The 17,928-nt window shown below is 50.5% G+C and overlaps 5 protein-coding genes across 5 annotated transcripts; 4 read left to right on the top strand and 1 right to left on the bottom strand.

The window, feature by feature from the left end:
• Positions 1 to 441: 441 nt before the first annotated feature.
• Positions 442 to 3,138, bottom strand: Aspvir_005232 (glycoside hydrolase family 55 protein; the record flags this gene model as incomplete). The annotated part of the gene is made up of 6 exons (XM_043268451.1): positions 442 to 1,194; positions 1,249 to 1,725; positions 1,778 to 2,143; positions 2,200 to 2,621; positions 2,678 to 2,958; positions 3,008 to 3,138. 6 exons carry the CDS (start codon positions 3,136 to 3,138, stop codon positions 442 to 444), a joined length of 2,430 nt encoding a protein of 809 aa, XP_043124386.1.
• A 3,782-nt stretch (positions 3,139 to 6,920) lies between these two features.
• Aspvir_005233 (putative pH signal transduction protein PalI) lies at positions 6,921 to 9,074 on the top strand (the record flags this gene model as incomplete). The annotated part of the gene is made up of 3 exons (XM_043268452.1): positions 6,921 to 7,110; positions 7,170 to 8,508; positions 8,567 to 9,074. The coding sequence occupies 3 exons, from the start codon at positions 6,921 to 6,923 to the stop codon at positions 9,072 to 9,074; spliced, it is 2,037 nt and encodes a 678-aa protein (XP_043124387.1).
• A 740-nt stretch (positions 9,075 to 9,814) lies between these two features.
• Aspvir_005234 (potassium channel family protein) lies at positions 9,815 to 11,812 on the top strand (the record flags this gene model as incomplete). The annotated part of the gene is made up of 3 exons (XM_043268453.1): positions 9,815 to 9,925; positions 9,974 to 10,086; positions 10,141 to 11,812. 3 exons carry the CDS (start codon positions 9,815 to 9,817, stop codon positions 11,810 to 11,812), a joined length of 1,896 nt encoding a protein of 631 aa, XP_043124388.1.
• Positions 11,813 to 14,048: 2,236 nt separating this feature from the next.
• On the top strand, positions 14,049 to 14,983 carry Aspvir_005235 (YoaK family protein; the record flags this gene model as incomplete). Its single annotated transcript, XM_043268454.1, has 2 exons — positions 14,049 to 14,313; positions 14,364 to 14,983. The coding sequence occupies 2 exons, from the start codon at positions 14,049 to 14,051 to the stop codon at positions 14,981 to 14,983; spliced, it is 885 nt and encodes a 294-aa protein (XP_043124389.1).
• Positions 14,984 to 16,078: 1,095 nt separating this feature from the next.
• Aspvir_005236 (F-box protein) lies at positions 16,079 to 17,719 on the top strand (the record flags this gene model as incomplete). The annotated part of the gene is made up of 3 exons (XM_043268455.1): positions 16,079 to 16,835; positions 16,888 to 17,199; positions 17,289 to 17,719. 3 exons carry the CDS (start codon positions 16,079 to 16,081, stop codon positions 17,717 to 17,719), a joined length of 1,500 nt encoding a protein of 499 aa, XP_043124390.1.
• Positions 17,720 to 17,928: the final 209 nt, after the last annotated feature.

The following is a 17,928-nucleotide window of genomic DNA, read 5'->3' on the forward strand; positions in this document are numbered from 1 at the left end:
CTTACGCAGATCGGATCCATCGTCAATCACTCGGGTTGCCTATTTTCAGAATCTTGAGCCGTACAGGCACTCTGATATCATCAAGACAACTGTATAAAGCTGATGGCTTCCACGTTGGTGACTCATGCACTGGTCAGGTAATGCAGATAATTTTCCTAATATTTGAACAGTTGATTCCAAATGTATAAACCGACATGTAGAGAACATCAAACAGATGGTCAATCTTGAAGTTTGTCTGTTCCCACTGAAAATGGCGAGGTGTTGGTGATTCGAACTACGGAGTAGCCTGCGGGTTCTCCTGACGACTCGTACTGATCATATACGATGTGACATGGATATTTCAAGCCCGTATTGCTCAGTAGACATTATCTATCACTATTAGCTCTCAATTTCATATGTATAACCCATAATCATATCACCCAATGTATATACCCGCCGCCTTCATGAATTGTACAAATACGCCGCAATGACTCCTCCCCATCCACCGGCATTGTCACTTTGCTTTGCTATGGGTGTATTGCCATTGAGCACCATGTTCGTGGTGCTTTTGGCGTTGGTCCCATACAGATACAGCGAAGAGGAATCCACGATGCGAATTGCGTTCTGCTGGCAGTCCCCCTGGCAGCTTTGTTTGTTATTGAAGAACACCCAGTTGCAGCCGCCATACAGGAAGAGATTGGAAGAGCTGCGAATTAGCTCAAACAGCGCCATTCGGCATGTTGCATCGTTGGCAGCGCATTCGGAGTAGTCGGGATCGCTTGCGATGAGACTCTGATCCCATGGCGCCGGAGCAAGGAGGTTACCCGGTCCTTGCCAGTACGGTGTTTCGCTTTGCTGGAGAGCTGAGAAGACATTGCGTGCGCGTTGGAAGTTGTACTGGTACAGAGTGTTATGCTCAAAGCCTGTGCCCACCAGCCACGTGGCTTTGTTGGCTTCTACCAGCAGGCCGCGGCCGGTTGCGATGGTCTGACTCCTGCTGCCGTCGAGGTCATGGTCTGCTGTCCATCCCCACATGTTCTCGATGTAGGCTGACGATGTGCTGGTGAGACGCAGCAGTCCCCATGCCGCTCTGCAGTCTGCCGGACCTCCTTGACATTTGGTCTCAACCAAGCTGCCCGCAGCACCCCCAATGCGGAAATGGGTGTTCCAGAATCCGACGTCCCCTTGGCTCTTGCCCGCAATATTCACTTCCGCCTAGAGATATGTGTCAATCGAATGTTCAGAACTAGTGTCAGGAGGCATACGCACCACTTGGCATCCGGGCAACACATCAGCTACAGTAAACATCATATCGCTCACATGGAGTACTCCGGTATCCCCCGGATACCCAAAGCGAATCATAGGGCGGACTGCATTAATATCAGTAAACTTGCTGCCGGAAGCGCTGATGGCCGACGCATAAGCGTCCCCAACAATGCGAATGTTAGCAGGAACGAGGATGGTGTCCGTGACGATGTAGGTGCCGGCCGGAAAGTAAATTACTTTGCAGTCACGATTCTGAGCAAGAATGTCGTTGATATTCTGTGTGTCGTCGGTTACTCCATCGCCATATACTGGTTTATCAGAAACTGTTTTGATATTCAAGACTTGTTCGGCAGGAAATTCGCTGTATGTCGGCGGAGGCATTATGAAATAGTTCTTCCCACCCACCAGAAGGTCAGCTACTCGTTTGGTCACCACACTTTGGCCTTCCACGTGGTTTTTATTGGTGTTGCCAGCGGAGTACTTGAGATTCTTTAGTTCAAACGCCCGGTTCTTAAGTTGAATGAGCTCTTACCAAGCTGCCATGCACCCAAGTGTCCGGCATATTTCCACTAAGCACTGGATTGCTCCCCAGACTGACTGTGGTGCCAGAATTCTCCACATTTTCCAGGATGATCGCATTTCCAGCGCCCCCGGAGTTGCCAGATACGACTAATGAGTTCAACCCGGATCCCTTCGAGTCGATGATGGTCAGGGATCCGGATGTACCATTGGCGTCTATCCCAACATTCCCGTTCTCGAACCGACATCCGAGGAACACAATGTTCGTTCCTCCAGCTACCACGCCGGTGGTCGTCCCACGAAAAGTGAGGTTCTTAAAAACCCATTGTTGTCCATTGAGTTTCATCCCAATAGCGCCCCCATTGAAGCGCAGGTCATTCTGCAAATCGATCGCACATTAACAGATATTCAAACTCTATATCAAAGAGTGCTCACCACAATAATGTTACTGTTGTAGTCGTACTGAGTGGTCAGCCCGACGTGCGCACTGGTACCAGTGGGCATGTTGAACACCACATTAGTCAACTGCGTCGCCTGACTCACTGTCCAGTCAACCAGCGCGATGGTTTGTGCTGTATCAACACTGGTTGAATCCAGAATCACATTCTTGAGACCGATATAGAAGTTGTTTGTGCCCTCGACATTTGGGTCTTTTGCGAAAATAATATGGTCATCGCGGAAACCCTGTGCTGCTTTCAAGACCGGTGGATTTGTCGGGTCCCCGACCAGGACAGTACCCACGAAAAACTGCAAACTGCTTTTCACCAGGTAGGTGCCGCTGGGGAGATACACGATTGCTGGTTGACCAGTTGTGCCCATGCTCCGAGCATTGCGCTTGGGACCATTGGATGCCCCCGCTGTCTGAATTTCAGCATTTGGCGCTCTGCTTAGATTTTTGAGGAGGCCGCAATACCTTCAATAGCATTTTGAATAGCACCAGCTGCGTCATTTTGGCCAGTATTATCGGCGCCGAAATCTTTGACCACATTACGAAAGACTGGGTAGTTTTCCTTCACGTCCGTGCTCAGAAACGAGGATTGGCCGTTGTGGGCTATCTTTTCGTACCAGAATCCTGATGAGCTGGTCCCTGCGGCTGTACAAGATGAGCTCTGTTGATTTGGTTGGTGGGTAACATTTGTAACAGGATTGTGCCATGATTGTGGAGTGTCATCCTGGACTGTGAATGGGATTCCACTGCTCAAGTCAGCCTGGATGAGTAAAGGCTGAACACAGGGCAATGTACAGAAGCTGAGGAACATATGTTAAAGGTGGAAAGTAAAAGTCTCCGGGTTTCTTGTCCAACGCTGCTGCGCAAATGCGTGTCGGAAGAAGGAACAATGCTAATAACCAGATAACCGCAGGAAAAGATGCCATGTTCAGAGCACCTTGTCTTCAGCAAACAAACCAAGCGAGGGAAAAAAGAACAGCTGGGACCGCTTGGACTCCCATAGGAATAAGATATCGTGGCTGAACAACAAGAGGAAAAGACAGGACGATCCCACCGACTTAGTAGGTCGAGAACGGGCAGTGGAAGCACAGAAGTACCCAACCCGAAAAGTCACAGATGAAGCAAAATAATAACATGTGGCATTAAATCTTGGTAGACTTGTTTATGTCGCTCGAGCCATACGGCAAGTTGGTCGAGCATATTTGGGTGCGGGTCCCGGCAGGGGCAGGCCTACTGGATTCCGCGTCGCGATGACCATATTTAACTGGAATTCTCCCCAGGGTTCAGGAGAATCTAGAAGAACGACAATCGAGAAGAGAGACATGGCCGCAAGTACTAGCACTGGCGCGATATTGAGAAGCTTCAGGCGTCTTGGCCCACAGCGGAGTTGCTCATATTGTAATGTTTATGGTACAGAGAACAAGATCTGACCTGATCACAAGATTGACATTGTCCCACACACGATCGAGACCAAGTCAGCAATGTTGACAATCAAAACTGAGACATTGCAGCAGTCCGGGGGATGCGGATCGCATGTGTTGATTTTGGCGCATACCAAAGCGGATGAAAGGCAAGGAATCGTGGAATCGTCGCGGTTTGTATTCCTGCACCAGTACTTGTGATAATCCACGTGCGTTTTCCCTGATTTTGGAAAGATGCCTCCCGATTACTTCTGCTTGTCCTGACCTGCGTCATGTTGAATCTCTGGCGTCTCATTCTGCTCCCCGAGCGCCTCCCTTGCTTTGGGCCAACCGATGCATCCGCTGCGGAGTTGATCTGATTGGGTGTTCATCACATATTGAGAGCCTGTATGTTGCACGGTTAGTAGAGAATCATGAAAATAGTGATCAAGAGTAATGATGTGTAATCCGGAGACGACAATATGGACCGATTTGAGCCGATCAGAGGACGAGTTGAGGAGAAGCCTGCATCCATACTTGCATATGTTTCCAGCGCCACCAATTCCAAAGTGTACATAACGCTGCTGTGGGACTTTTGTTGATGGGAGCCCGTCTCTTGGGTGAGGACGAAGAGAAGTCAGCGGGATGCTGTGACAATCCTTGGGGAGCAGTAGAACGCGTTGGTCATCATCCTCGTCCGGATCGGGTCTGGTTCGAAGCCAAGGCGACGCCTTCCAGAAGCCAAGCATGTCGAGAGCGCTCAGGATTCGTTGTTGGTACGGGGCACGCCCCTGAGTATGAAGTACGATCATATATATGGAGTCCGACGAGCCAAGATATGATGAACAAACCTAATGAAGATTGTTGGACAACCTATCTTTTCGACCAGAATGACTGGATAGGTCCTCAGTTGATCTGCGGGGTACCTTGGTACAAAAGCTTTGATGTTCTCCGTGTTCAGGAAGACAAATCGGCAGGTTTTGTCTCTTAAATATAGACAGATCTTAAAGATTGGTGGCACAATGCCTTCGTAGCCCAATCAAGAATCCGCAGTTTGAGTTGCCCAAGTGTTCCTTAAATGCTGGACTACGGAGTAGAACGGTAGCATGCATCGCAGGTGATGCTTTTTCCTGCAGGTGTCATATGAGATCATCCTTCTTGCTTTCCATTTGCTCTTACTCTACTCTTACTCTACGGAGTAGAGTAAGACCATCAAGTTTCTTTTCCAGTTGCGTGCGCGACATGGCACACCCCATCCTGCCTATGCAGAAGATGAGACTGGTCGTGACACTGGTTGCTACGTGCGCTAGGCGGCCTAATGCAAGGTAGCTTGAAATCCATTATTTCGCTCTTTCTTACGCCCCATTTTTGTGTTACTCATGTGCCAGCGGTGCCGAAATTGTGACTTCCTGACGTAGCGACCAGACGCTGACTTTCGATCACAGTCCCTTGACTCACTTCATGTCTTCACAGCGCCACCATACATGGAATGAGGATTCCATACACCATGATATATTTGTTGCAGGGAGGGAGCGGGGGAGAGCAGCATTGATATACAATGTTTATGGGAGCAGGCCAATCAAATATCCTATCAGAAATCCGTTGCTCACTTTCAAAGATGGAATGAAGATAGACCATCTCTGCGGTTTGCATGATGACATTCTGGGGCTGAGCCACGTTATCTGTAAGCGCATGATTTATCTTTGCCTGAACAAATACCTCATAGGATGTTGCACAGCGGACATCGACTTCAATTGATTGTTGAGTTTTCTGAGATTAGCTTAACGCAATCCGTCTACAGTCTACAGATTATGCTCTTTCTGACATCTGGGCTCTGTTGTTTTATCTTCGCAATTGTTCATGGACCCATCTTCTGAATATACCTACGGTAGGGTTCTGGAAAAGATCCACCAGAAGAAGCCACCAATCCGGGGTGTGTAAGGGGTCTTCTGTTACGGTGGTTGGTGGCACACTCCCCCGGACTTTGCCGTTAGAGTCTGAACTCATAAACTCGAATATCTGAAGGCATTGCGGGTTAACTTCGTCAAAGTGGATTCGTTTGATGCTCCCTATATGAGACTCGAAATTTATCTGTCAATTTTGTTTCAACATGAGCTTACAGGATTATTGACTGGAGACATCCCCTCTCTTCAATCTCCATGGCCTGATCAGTAGCAACATGAATTAATCTTCCCAGTCTGGCGGCTGGTATAACTTTTAAATTGCGTTTGCACTAGTCTTCCTTGGTTCATTGCACTAGTCTTCTCAAACAACGTAGAAATCAGAAAACTGCCACGGAAATGTGTCAATTATGAACCAAGGCAAAAGTCGATTGAATAAGGATTTATATAAAATCTACAAGTTCAGCACATGCGCGCTTGTTGATCAATATTGCAGATCAAATATCATCACGTGAGCCACCGTTGAGGGCTTGAAATCTGGATACGCCGGAGACAGGAGCAGCTGTTCCATTTATTGCTAGCGCAATTTCACACGTATGGCTAATTTGGTTGCATGGAAATATCACCCACATAGTGGTTATCTGTGGTAGAACAAATCAGGGGAGAAACCTTGCCCAGAGACATTGGAAGGATGGTCTAATTACTAGGAACCATTACAATTGAAATTAGCACGGCCGACTCCGCCACAAAAAAGGCACAAGACAGGGAGGACTAGAAAGGCCACAGAGTAAAAGCAATAATGATAGATATTGATCATCGATGTAAGGCGATACCAAATCTCGAGACTCCTATTTGTACAATATTGAAACAGGCGTAGGTGTTACTGATTTTCTACAAAATTCACTCAAAAGATAGCAAAATCGAAGTGTAGGTGGCGACCATGGACGCCTGAGGCAGCAAGAAAGTCCTCCACAATGCGCAGCAATAATTGCATCCTAACTACTACGGAGTCCGCTTAAGTAGACTTTCTCAGAGCCAGACTGGCTACTTCTTCTTTGCTCAGTTAAATATAGCGCTTCCTTGAGGAACATATCTGTTCCCCATCCTGTGTGCCCTATCTCCTGTCCCTTGGTTTGAGGGTTCGATTGTCGAAATTGATATAGATTGTCAGGCCTTTGATCTGCCCCTTCTCATCTCTTATCGTACCCACTGGATCTTCCGCCCCCGAGTTTCAGGAGAAGAGCAAGCAATGTCACCTTCAATCCTGTGATTTCCAGGTTCTGCGTCGACCGCGTGTGTCGCTGTCATCCAGGATCCGTCATCTATCTCGACCACCATTCACTCGGTCGCTCTCCAATTGTCCTTCACGTCTCTCGTTAACGGCGAAGTCGCCGCCCCTCTTCCACCATGTTACTCAAGCCTGCAACGCCCCTCACCATCCTTCTCCTGGCGGCCTTTGTTCTCTTGCTTCTTTCCGTTCTTTCCACCCCAATTATCCAGGGTATCCCTTTAGCGACTTTCAACGATGTGGACTATGGTGTCTTTGGCTTTTGCAAGGCCGGCCAATGCACCAACATCCATATCGGCTACACTACTGGTATGTGGTTTCGTCCGTACAGCAGCAGGTTGGCGGCTACCGTTGCTGACATCTTTCAGCCGAAATCTCGACCACCGACAATAGCGAGTTCAATCTACCGTCGAGTACTCGAAGGTCTCTATCCTCCATTCTGATCGTTCACCCGGTCGCCGCCTTTCTCACCCTCGTTTGCCTTTGCCTCGCCGCGGCTGCTCACCTGCACGCCCCGTCGCATTCGCCCCGATATCTTCTGGCGCTCTTGATCCTCCTGCTTCCGACACTCCTAGTTTCCCTCCTCGCCTTCTTGGTGGACATTCTTCTTTTTGTACCGCATCTAGGATGGGGAGGCTGGATTGTATTGGGCGCCACGATTTTGCTGGTGATCAGCGGCGTGGTTACTTGCGCGATGCGCCGGACTCTGGTTAGTCGCAAAGCGAGAAAGAGGCGCATCGCAGAGAATGCCGAAATGAGTGGAGAGAACTACTACAACCGACAGAATGCCGCGGCGGCGACTGTCGTCAGCGGATTCACTGGTCCAAGATCAGAGGCCTTGAGCGCCGAAACGAAGGAGGCCATTGTTTCCACCTCCCCTAATTCAGATTCCGGCCCCATGTTCGCTACCTTCCGCACGACGACACATTCTAGCGATGATGACCGAACGCCTCTCAATTCTCAGGTAGCTCCGACTGATATTCCTCCGCCAGATAGTCAGTATCCTGCCCGAGGCCGCGGCGATGGAATGCCCTCGACTGCCTCTCTCGACGAGTCAAGAAACCATCCATATGGAGGTTCCTACGGCCCAGGGCCTCGGATGCGACCCGGACCTGGTGATCGTCGCTTACGCCCTCAGTATTCGGACAGCAGTATGGGGTCGCGACGAGGGCCGCCTCCCCCCGGTTTCGCTCCTCGTGGAAGAGGTGGATACCCTCCTCGTGGAGGCTATGGTCGGGGAGGTCCGTACGGAGGTCCTAGAGGACCTCCACCCAATGGTAGAGGCGGGCCAATGGGTCCCATGCGAGGAGCCCCTTCAGGTATGATGGGACGGGGACAGCGGGGTCCAAATGCTGCGGGCTACGGTTACAGCCCCGTCTTAGGAGGCCTAAATCCTGGCTACGAGCCCTACAACTACGGACCGGGCCCGAGACCGCCACAACGGCCTGGTGAAGACGGTTTCGATTATCGTGGGCCGTCACCTGTTGGGGCAGCGCGACAACCCTCCCCCAGTCCGATTGGCATGGCAGTGTCGTCACCAGAAACAGCGCCAATCGGCCAAGCGATCGAAATGACATCGCAACCCAGGCACACGGACTCTGCTGTCGAACTGGGCCCTGATACAGTATCGGAGGGACAGCCACATGCAGTGTCCAGCGACGGACACCCGGAGCCTGTTAGCCCTTCGAGTCTGTATAGCCGACCAGGGTGAGATATTGCCCTTCACTCCGGCCCCTTGCTCTTCTTGCTAATCTAGTCAATTCAGATCATACGTACCTCCCCGTGCTGGCTGGACTCCGGCTGATCTTCGCGTTGGGCCTTCACCTTCGCCAGTTCATGCTCTTGGAGGAAATCATCCAGCTCCGCACGCTCGTTCCAATTCGGGGGACAATTACTATGAAGATGTGGATCCTCGTTTCGCTGGGCCACATCAACCATCGGCAGCCAGCCGTGCACTGCCATCTGCTCTGACTCCGGGTGCTGGTGAGCCTAAACCGATGGATGATTTGGCCGAAGCCCCTGGCTCACCTACTACTAGCGAGATAAGCCATTTCACCTCCATTTCCGAGCGGCCTATCAATCCTCGATGGCGTCCGCCGCCGCCGCCGCCGCCAGCTCTTCCCGCCCAGCAAAGACAAATCGTACTGCTAGAAAACAACCCTGACTTTGATCTCCGCGCCGGCGGTATAGGTCGAGCCGGCGCTACTGGTATCGGGGGACGCATGCCACCAATGCCGATACCCCGAGAACCCTCACGATACCCTCTGCCATGATCAACTAGGTAAATTTTTTTCTTCGTCGTTGCAATTTTGCTTTACGCTGGCCATCCGAAAACAGCCATGCGCAGGCTATGTTGGGTGATTGGAGTTTTGGAGTCTTCCCTGCGATGGTGTCCTTCCTCATTCCTCTTATTTCACCGTGCCTTTCTTCTCAATACCTTTTGTCTGCTTCTTCACGCATATGACATTGCACATAAACCCCCCTTTCGGCATCGCCCTCAGTCCAGGTGGAATGGCGCCATGTACAAACTTGGAACGATCCTATGTGTCAGGCAAGACCGTGTATGATGGAAACTTAATTGAAACTGACTTGCTATCTCTCCTTCGCTTACTCTTCCCATGTGCCCTTTTTCTTCAATCCATTTGTATCCATGATACTGTCCTTTGGATTTATCATTTTCCTTGGACAGCACTAGGGGAGTGAAATATGTGTATTCGCGGATCAAGCCGCTTCTCAATCAATTTGGTCCTTGGCCTTGTGGATGACTGACTGCCACGTGACATGACGTTGCGGATGGCAGCGGTGTTGATTTCCGGATGACGGAAACATCTTGCGTAGCAGCTGCAGTTGTCGGCTTGGAAAACTTCTTTATCTCTCAGTCTGCGTGAGTCAAGGGGGGTTGCTTGATTGTGGTCCTGCCATTGAAAATGAATGTGCAAGCATACATTGATTAGTATGATTTCGACAAACCCGACCCAGGCTAAGGGCAGAGCACTGTGGAAACCTCGACACCATGGTCAACGAGAATTCTCAGGACGAGGCGCAGAATATCATCGAGGAAGTCCCTCATCATGCTCTTTCCGCCTGGTGGTGGCTCGCAAGCACTGCGTATCCTGTTTTAGCTGTATGTTGATGACTTCAGGAAGAAGAGGGTGTTGACGTCTTTCATCAGGGCACTCTAGGACCCATGGCCAGCGCGTTCAGCATATGCTCTTTGTCCCAGGAATGGAGCATGGAGTCCGAGGCGGGCAATGGACAGATCAGGGGTATCGGGGATCCGGATTGGTACGTATACGAACATATAAATGCCCGGAATTTGCGGGCTTAAAGAAGTTTCAGGGTCATCGTGGTCAATGCGGTATCACTTGGCTGCGCCATTATTTCGAATTTTGTCCTTTTGTGGGGAATGGCGCAGCGCATCGCGTTCTCTATTGCGCAGCCTATAATCATAATTGGCTGGTATATCTCGTCCCTACTCTTGACCTGCCTGCTATGTATCTTTGCAGCATCGAGAGTACAATCCGGCTCGGATAGCGGTACGCGTCGGTGGCTCACTGGGTCCTACTATTATGGAGCTTTTGCAGCAGGGCTATACTTTGTGCTCTCCTCCCTTCTCCTGATTACGGTCTACGGGGCCTACCGGGGCCACTACAGCCGCGAATTTCGACTGACGACCAGCCAGCGGAGTCTGATGCTGCAAACGATTCTCTTTCTCATCTACCTCCTCGGGGGAGCCGCCGTGTACGCAAGGATCGAAGGCTGGAGATATCTCGATGCTGTGTATTGGGCGGATTTCACCCTCCTGACTATTGGTATCGGTGACTTCGCACCCAAGACGCATAAAGGTCGGGGGCTTTTGTTCCCTTACGCCGTCGGAGGTATTCTGATTTTGGGGTTGATCGTGGGCTCCATCCGCGCGCAGATGCTCGAGAAGGGACGGCAAAAGATGGCGGAAACTGTGACAGAAAGGACACGCCGGTTCCTCGTACGCGAAGCAGTATCTGACCATCAACACCTGCGGGATGTGGTCCCACGATTGCAGCCGGAAAGGGATGAGAGTGACCGTGACCGACAACGGCGTGAGTTCCAGTTCATGCGACGTGTGCGGCAGATTGCCACGCTCGAGCGAAAATGGATATCGCTCGCCACGTCGTTGACCGTGTGGATGATGCTCTGGTTTCTGGGAGCGATCGCCTTCTGGCTCCCTGGACAGAATGAGAAGCTGACGTATTTTGAGGCACTGTATTTTGCCTACACAACGTTGTTTACTATCGGTTATGGGGACTTTCGCGCAACTTCCGAATGGGAACGGTCATTCTTCGTCTTTTGGACGTTGCTCGCTGTTCCGACGGTGACATTGCTCATTGCCAACGTTGGTGACACGGTGGTACGGACGATCCGCGATTTCACCATCTACCTCGGCGAGTTGACAATTCTGCCTGGTGATAAACCTATCCGGGAATTGATCAAAGATCTGTCCCGCCTTTCGTGGAAGGAGAGATTTCTTACCGAGGCTGTTGCGGACAAGAAGCCTGACGAGGAGGACGTTGAGGAGGCTGCTGCCACCGCTGCCGTCACGGCAGCCGAGAACGCAGATCAGGCTGACCAGGGAGAAGAGGAGGAGCGCAACGCGATTGAGGCAGACGAACACAAGAAAGAAGAATCGGCTCGGGCACGGGGAGATGTTACTGCGGAAACAATACATCACCACCACTACTTGTTATTCCGGGAAGTACGGAGGATGATGGACTATGCCACGCGCAATTTGCACAAGGAGTTTGACTACCAAGAGTGGGAGTATTTCCTTAATCTCATAGCCAGCGAAGGAGGTGAAACGGATGGAGAGGAAGGGAATCCGAAATGGGATTGGACTGGTTACAAGAGTCCGTTGCTGGGACAGAAGACGGAGGTGCAATGGTTGCTGGAGGCGCTAACCGAGGCGCTGGAGAGGGAGTTGAGGAAGGCTAGCCGGGGATATCATTCGCCTGAGCAGAGCGAATCCGAACAATAACCTGACTACATGTCGATGTCGTGTGACTCGACCGCACGGATGTCTACGTCGTGTTTGGAGCTCATCACGACAGCCTTTGAACAATTGTGCGAGGGTGCACTGCACGAGTAACTACCGGATGATAGCCACCTGTCCTCAACGTTCGCGGCTGTTTACGCAGGTAGTACACACGACGATCTCACATCGTCGCCTTGGCGGACATCTCTCGCAGACAACTGTTTCCGGCCATAGCCTATTATATGTGCGTCATAAGGCATGCTGTCTACACCACTAGCATCAACGCGTGGCAGCAATGCAGTTGATCGGTCATTCATGCTGTACGAAAGCCGCTTAGATAAGTAGGATCTGGATTCAACCACAATCATGAATAGATAGGGCCCACCCCGCAAACGTGAAACCGAAGGTAGCACTAATAGACCCCCTTTGCAGCGCCAAGGTCTTCATTGGAAGTCGGTAACCAAAGGGGATATCGTCGTTTCCCGCTAGCCCGTCCCTAGTAAGATATTGATGCTCTTAGATAACACTATATTTCGAGGGGTAGTGGGGACGTGGGGTACAGGCGTATAAAACCGCTATATCAATAGTGAGTAATGTTCCAATAGTCTCAGAGATCCCCCACAATAGCCAATCTAGCAGACTTCTGACATTTAGCATCTTCCAGAGCTTTCCGGATCGAACAGCAGAGAACTAGAAGAGTAGAAGACGTGCACTCGGGATATGGCCATTTTAGGCATTTTAGGCAATGCCAGGATATCCGACGAAAGTTGAGCCGCTATGCATAGTCTGAGATCTTTCAATGACAGACTTGGCAAAGCATAACGAAGTGTCGAATGGTCGCCAAGTCGAATAAGATGGAATATACCTGCTCGCAACGCAGTCTAAAGAAAGTAATGACATCAATTGACAGTCATTATCCAAATGTCCGAATATCGGATTGCTGCTGGGGTGGCACCCATCATGGTTCAGCGGTTCATCCTCAAGATTCAAGAGTCCAAGCCGATGGCGACTCTTCTTATCATGCAAGGTAATGGATTCTGACGTAGCAAGAGATAAACATTCACAGCATCCAATCAGAGATACATGGATCGAGGCTCTTGGCAAGTTACGAGGAGTTTACCCACCTGACTTCTTGGCTGTTACCAGTCAGGTTGATCTTTTTCGTATTCAGCAAAAGCAGAATACTGGCGGAGGCTGTGCATACAGTGCATTGCAGATTTACAGTTAGCACTACGTCTCGGACAAGACTCACTAAAACAACTATATAGATTTGTCTGTCAATCTTATGGCGATCATCCCTTGGCGCTGGGCTAGGGGGTATCTGAACTCTGCATCCGCGGGATGGCCCAGTCTGGGCAGAAGCTCAGGATTCATGAAGGAATTAGGCTCCCGTAAGGCCTACCTATCTAACTTTTCTCCTTTTCTCATCGCTAAGCCCCTGATAGTATCCTGAACAGACGTCTGGAAAAGATTTTGGGTGTGATTGGATCTTCCATGGTCCGGCCTTCAGGTATCGAGTGAGCAGCCAAGGGCCCAAGGCCAACACTGTCAGCAATCAGCATCCACCTCCAGATCATCCGTCAGGCGCTGTTTGGGGTCAATGGAAACGAGGGGATGCCTGAACCGGCTGCTTGGCAGTCCCCACGGCGAGAATCCAAGGCCCAAGGAGGCTGAAACCTTGGTTGATGCCAACAATCTGGGCGAGAATCCTCACCGCAGTGTTATCGTGCCAAGCAGCGCCAAGAGGGATGCTTGCGATGCATCTGAAGTGATTGGCGCGGGAACTGGACACTGACGAGATCGGTCATATTGAATCTTTGCTCAGGATACCTGATACGGCAGATCGGGGACGATTCTGATTCTAGACGTCAGATTCTGCTCTTCGGCGGCCAGCAGTGTAACCCATCTGCCAGCCCCATTCGTGGTGCGCTGTTCCGAGCCACGAGGCCGGTGGTGGCTCGGCCGTGTTCCGATGAGGATATACAGATATTCCTGATGTGACAAGAAAGGATCGTCCTGGATGGTCAGCATCCCACATCTTCTCAACCCAATCTTGGCTGGTGGGACGTTTCAGCCCGTTTGTCTCGTTCCTCAGTCGGGGACTCGAGGGGATGCATAAAAGGGGGAGGATTCCTGAATCCTGCGTAATGGCGATCAATAAAGATTTCTGGAGCCAATAAATAGGTTAGCAGCTCCACGAGCAAGCGTGCTCACAAGTGTCCTCATAGATCCATAGAACATGGCCTTTACCGTTTCACCCAAACCGGACGACCCCAATGACCAGCCTGGTCTTTGGTCTGTCGGGCACAGTACCGCTGTCTCGCTTCAGCACGCTGATGAAGTCTCCGACTCGGAGGGTTTTCGCTCCACCCTCATCCGGCACTTTGCTGCGGACATCAATACCAAATCTACCGATTTGCTCCTCATCGTCTGCGGCTTCGTGAGCGGGCTCGTCGATGGCCTTTCCTTCAACGCCTGGGGCAGTTTTGCAAGCATGCAAACCGGTCTGTGGCCAAGTTTTCTTTGAATACAATCAACCACTGACAGCGTGAAGGAAACACCGTCTTCATCGCCCTGGGCGCCAGCGGCCAACCAGTCTACCCAGCCTACCTCTGGGCCAAGTCCCTCGTCGCCGTCGCCGTCTTCACCCTCTCCATGGTCGTTTACATCTACTTCTCACGTCTGCTGGGCCCCCGCCGTCGCTCGACCCTCATCCTTTCCTTCGGTGCGCAGACTCTGGCCCTCCTGGCCGCCGCCGTCCTCGTCGAAACGGGCACTGTCAGCCGGCGTCCCGAGGACCCCCGCGCCCCTATTCAATGGATGCAGATTCTCCCCATCTCGTTACTTTCATTCCAGGCCGCGGGTCAGATCGTGGCGTCACGAATCCTGGCCTTCGACGAGATCCCGACCGTGGTGCTGACGACACTCCTGTGCGACTTGCTCGTCGACAAGGACTTGTTGTCGCGCGGGTGGAGGTCCAACCCGCGGCGGAACCGCCGTGTCGGCGCCTTCCTGGCGCTCTTCCTGGGCGCCATGACGGCGGGCGGGTTGAGCAAGGTGACAAACATGGCTGCGAGTCTGTGGTTGGCGATGGCGTTGAAGTTGGCAATCGTAGTTGCTTGGTTTGTATGGAAAGCCGAGGGAAGCAGGAGGCAGCAGAAGGGGGAGGTTTAATCTGTTTTCTTTTTGCCTTTTTTTGCAAACGACTTTATGACTACCTGTGACTTTTGGGATAGATTCATTGCAGATCGAAGCGTTTCGTCTACTTAGCATGCAGGCGTCTTCTTGTCTCTTCTGTCTTGGCGTTCAATGTGGTTGGTCCAAATCAATACATTTCCGGCTTTCTGATTGACTCAGAATTGCAGTGACATGCTGTAGCAGCTGTACTAATTGCATCTACTAAGGAGTAGAGGGGTAGATACTCCGTAAGGTACAATTATCATCTTAGTCAAGCACTCAATATAGCCTGATGGATGCTAGGGGAGAGGCCACAGCCTAGCCTACCGAGCACTCACCCACTCGCCAAGTGTATAAAGAACATCAACCAGCAGTCTGGGTCGCCATTTGGATCACTCTCTCAGATACTGCTACTTGAACAAGGTCGCATGGAGATAATCATACCATACCATTCTGCCCCATGGGAGTTAGACTGGCAAAAGGTTATATGCCATGAAGGAATGGAAAACCTAGAAACCGCCTTTGAAAGACCGAAGATTAAGATCTACACCTTTGGATCAGCAGGAATAATCTGATCGGAATTGGTCTGGTAGTGGTGACTAGGGATCAAATTATGAAATCTACCTCCATAACAGTGGAGATAGACCACCACATAGACCTACATACTGCCTAACTTGGCGCTATCCTGGAAGCACTCCAGCTGGCAAGGGAACTGCTTCAAGGACCCCCAACCTTGACGAACATCATAGGTATCATAATCTATTCAACTAACCAATCTAGCCTATAGTGTATCACCAACCAAGGATCCCACGGAGGACAGCAAGTCATACAGCAAATCATAAGACAAATTAAGCAGATGATGCAAATTGAGATCCAACTCATGATCAGATGGATAGCAAACAATTTACAGAACCAAGGACTTCAAATGGCTAAGGCAGCGAGCAGGGAGCTTAGCTGGATCCACCAGCTTGGGCTACCTTCCCTAGCGGGCGACTGAAAATAGGTGGAAGGGTCGGTTAGAGGTTGACCCCGGATGATTTCTTCCTCTCTCCTCCCTGCAAGTCTTACCCAGCAGCTGTTATTACCAACAGCATGGGAAATCAGCTCCCCCTTGAATTGTTATCTGAGATAGCTGCATATTTAAAAGAAGCCCATGAGCCACTTGCGCAGTACACCACCGTGTGCCGCCAATGGCAGGCCGCCTTTGAGCCACACATTTACAGGCAGATCTGTGTCCACAGTGATGGCCTCCAGGGTCAGAGTATCCTTTCTCTCTCCAAATTTCATATCATCACATCAGGAACAGGTATTGGGCGACTCTCTATGATTCAGGAGCTAGAGTACCGTATTATTTTGCCCTATCAACTGGACGATTATTGCGCAAGCATAACAGAAGATAGGGCATATCGCAAGGAGAATCCTATCAGGCATGCCAATGACGAGGCTTTTAGGAGAGGTATTACTGAATTATTTACCATCCTAGCCTCCTGGAGTGACACTCATCGCCTTTCTCTCGTACTTGCCGCACTGGGTCGCCAGAAAGAGTTGGAACCAGGCACCAGAAAGCATGCTGACGCCGGAACATTCCGTGGACTCCATAGGGGGGATGAGTGGGCTGTCCGGCCTTACCGTGCTTGGTTCCCAGATGGCAGTGCATCCGCACTGCCGGTTGCTTCATGCGTTGGCAAGCTTTGTTTTCCTAACGCGGGGCTGGACCCCTGGCATATGATCTGGAGTGGAACGGCACTACAGATCGCGCAGCGTTGCCCAACCCTGACTTGGCTGCATTTAGGTCTAGATGAATATGTTCGACCAGATCATTTGGACTACATCCGAGACCGGCGCCAAGGTAGCATTTCTCCTATATCCAGTAAATATCCATAACTGACTTCTTTTTCTAGCCGTGGCTGAGGAACTTTGTAACTTGCCGGCAAGTTTGAGAGTTCTTCACTATTTCAACCAACTCGAGAAGCCATGGCAAAATACTCTTCCCGCCCTCAATGTTCTGTCAGACAAAATAGACACATTCCCATTGCATGTGCGGTCCCTAAGTCTCCATCTCCGAGAACTGAAGATGTCCCACGTGGCCATCACCTCCGATTTCTTCTGGCCACTGGATAAGCAGGGCAAACCAACAGGCTGTGGAGCATCACTGCATTGGCTCTATCTCGAAACAATCGAGTTTGATGAAATACCAGAGTACCTTCCCTCAGGTAAAACTTCTTTCCCTAACTCATGTTATGCTAACCAGACACAAAACCCGTATTTTCAATCCCAAAAAGCTGATACCATATTTTATTAGGGGAATGGCTCTTCGACCCTGACGATTATAAGAAGACCGAAGTGCCCAATCTCGAGGCTCCAGATTGGGAAGACATTCGACTTATTGAGGAATCGCCATACGACCGCACGCTGATGAACTTTGAGCACTTCCATCGTGTCTTTATTGCCATGGGCTATGCGGCACAGCATATGCCACTATTAAAGACGATCAGACTCTTAGTTCTTGCTGACGAACAGTCTACCTTTGAGTTCTCTACCGATCAGTTCAGTGGGAGGAGGACGGTAACTTGGGCATCGGCTACAGGTTATAAACCCGATGAGCGAGTTGCGCAAGCTTGGGGTTTCGATCCGGATGACATTGATTTTATTGACCACTGGGAAGGCAGGGATGTGGAAACAAATGTGATATTTCACAGCTGGCCGCCTGAAGATCGGACGGACAAGTCCTGAGCATTACTAGTGCGAATAATTTGAGCAAAGGAATGATGCCTAAAGTCACAGCTAGTGTTAAATTAACGCTCTATTTCCTAGAGAAGATATGCTACTGTGTTTCTTGTTTACACTTATTCATAAGAGGATGCCTTCAAAGAATTGCTATAGTGATTGTATTCAAGCCCACTACAATCAGTATACCTAAAGCAATCATATCCAAATGCAAT

Source organism: Aspergillus viridinutans (genome assembly GCF_018404265.1).
Source record: "Aspergillus viridinutans IFM 47045 DNA, scaffold_3, whole genome shotgun sequence".
Taxonomy (NCBI): domain Eukaryota; kingdom Fungi; phylum Ascomycota; class Eurotiomycetes; order Eurotiales; family Aspergillaceae; genus Aspergillus; species Aspergillus viridinutans.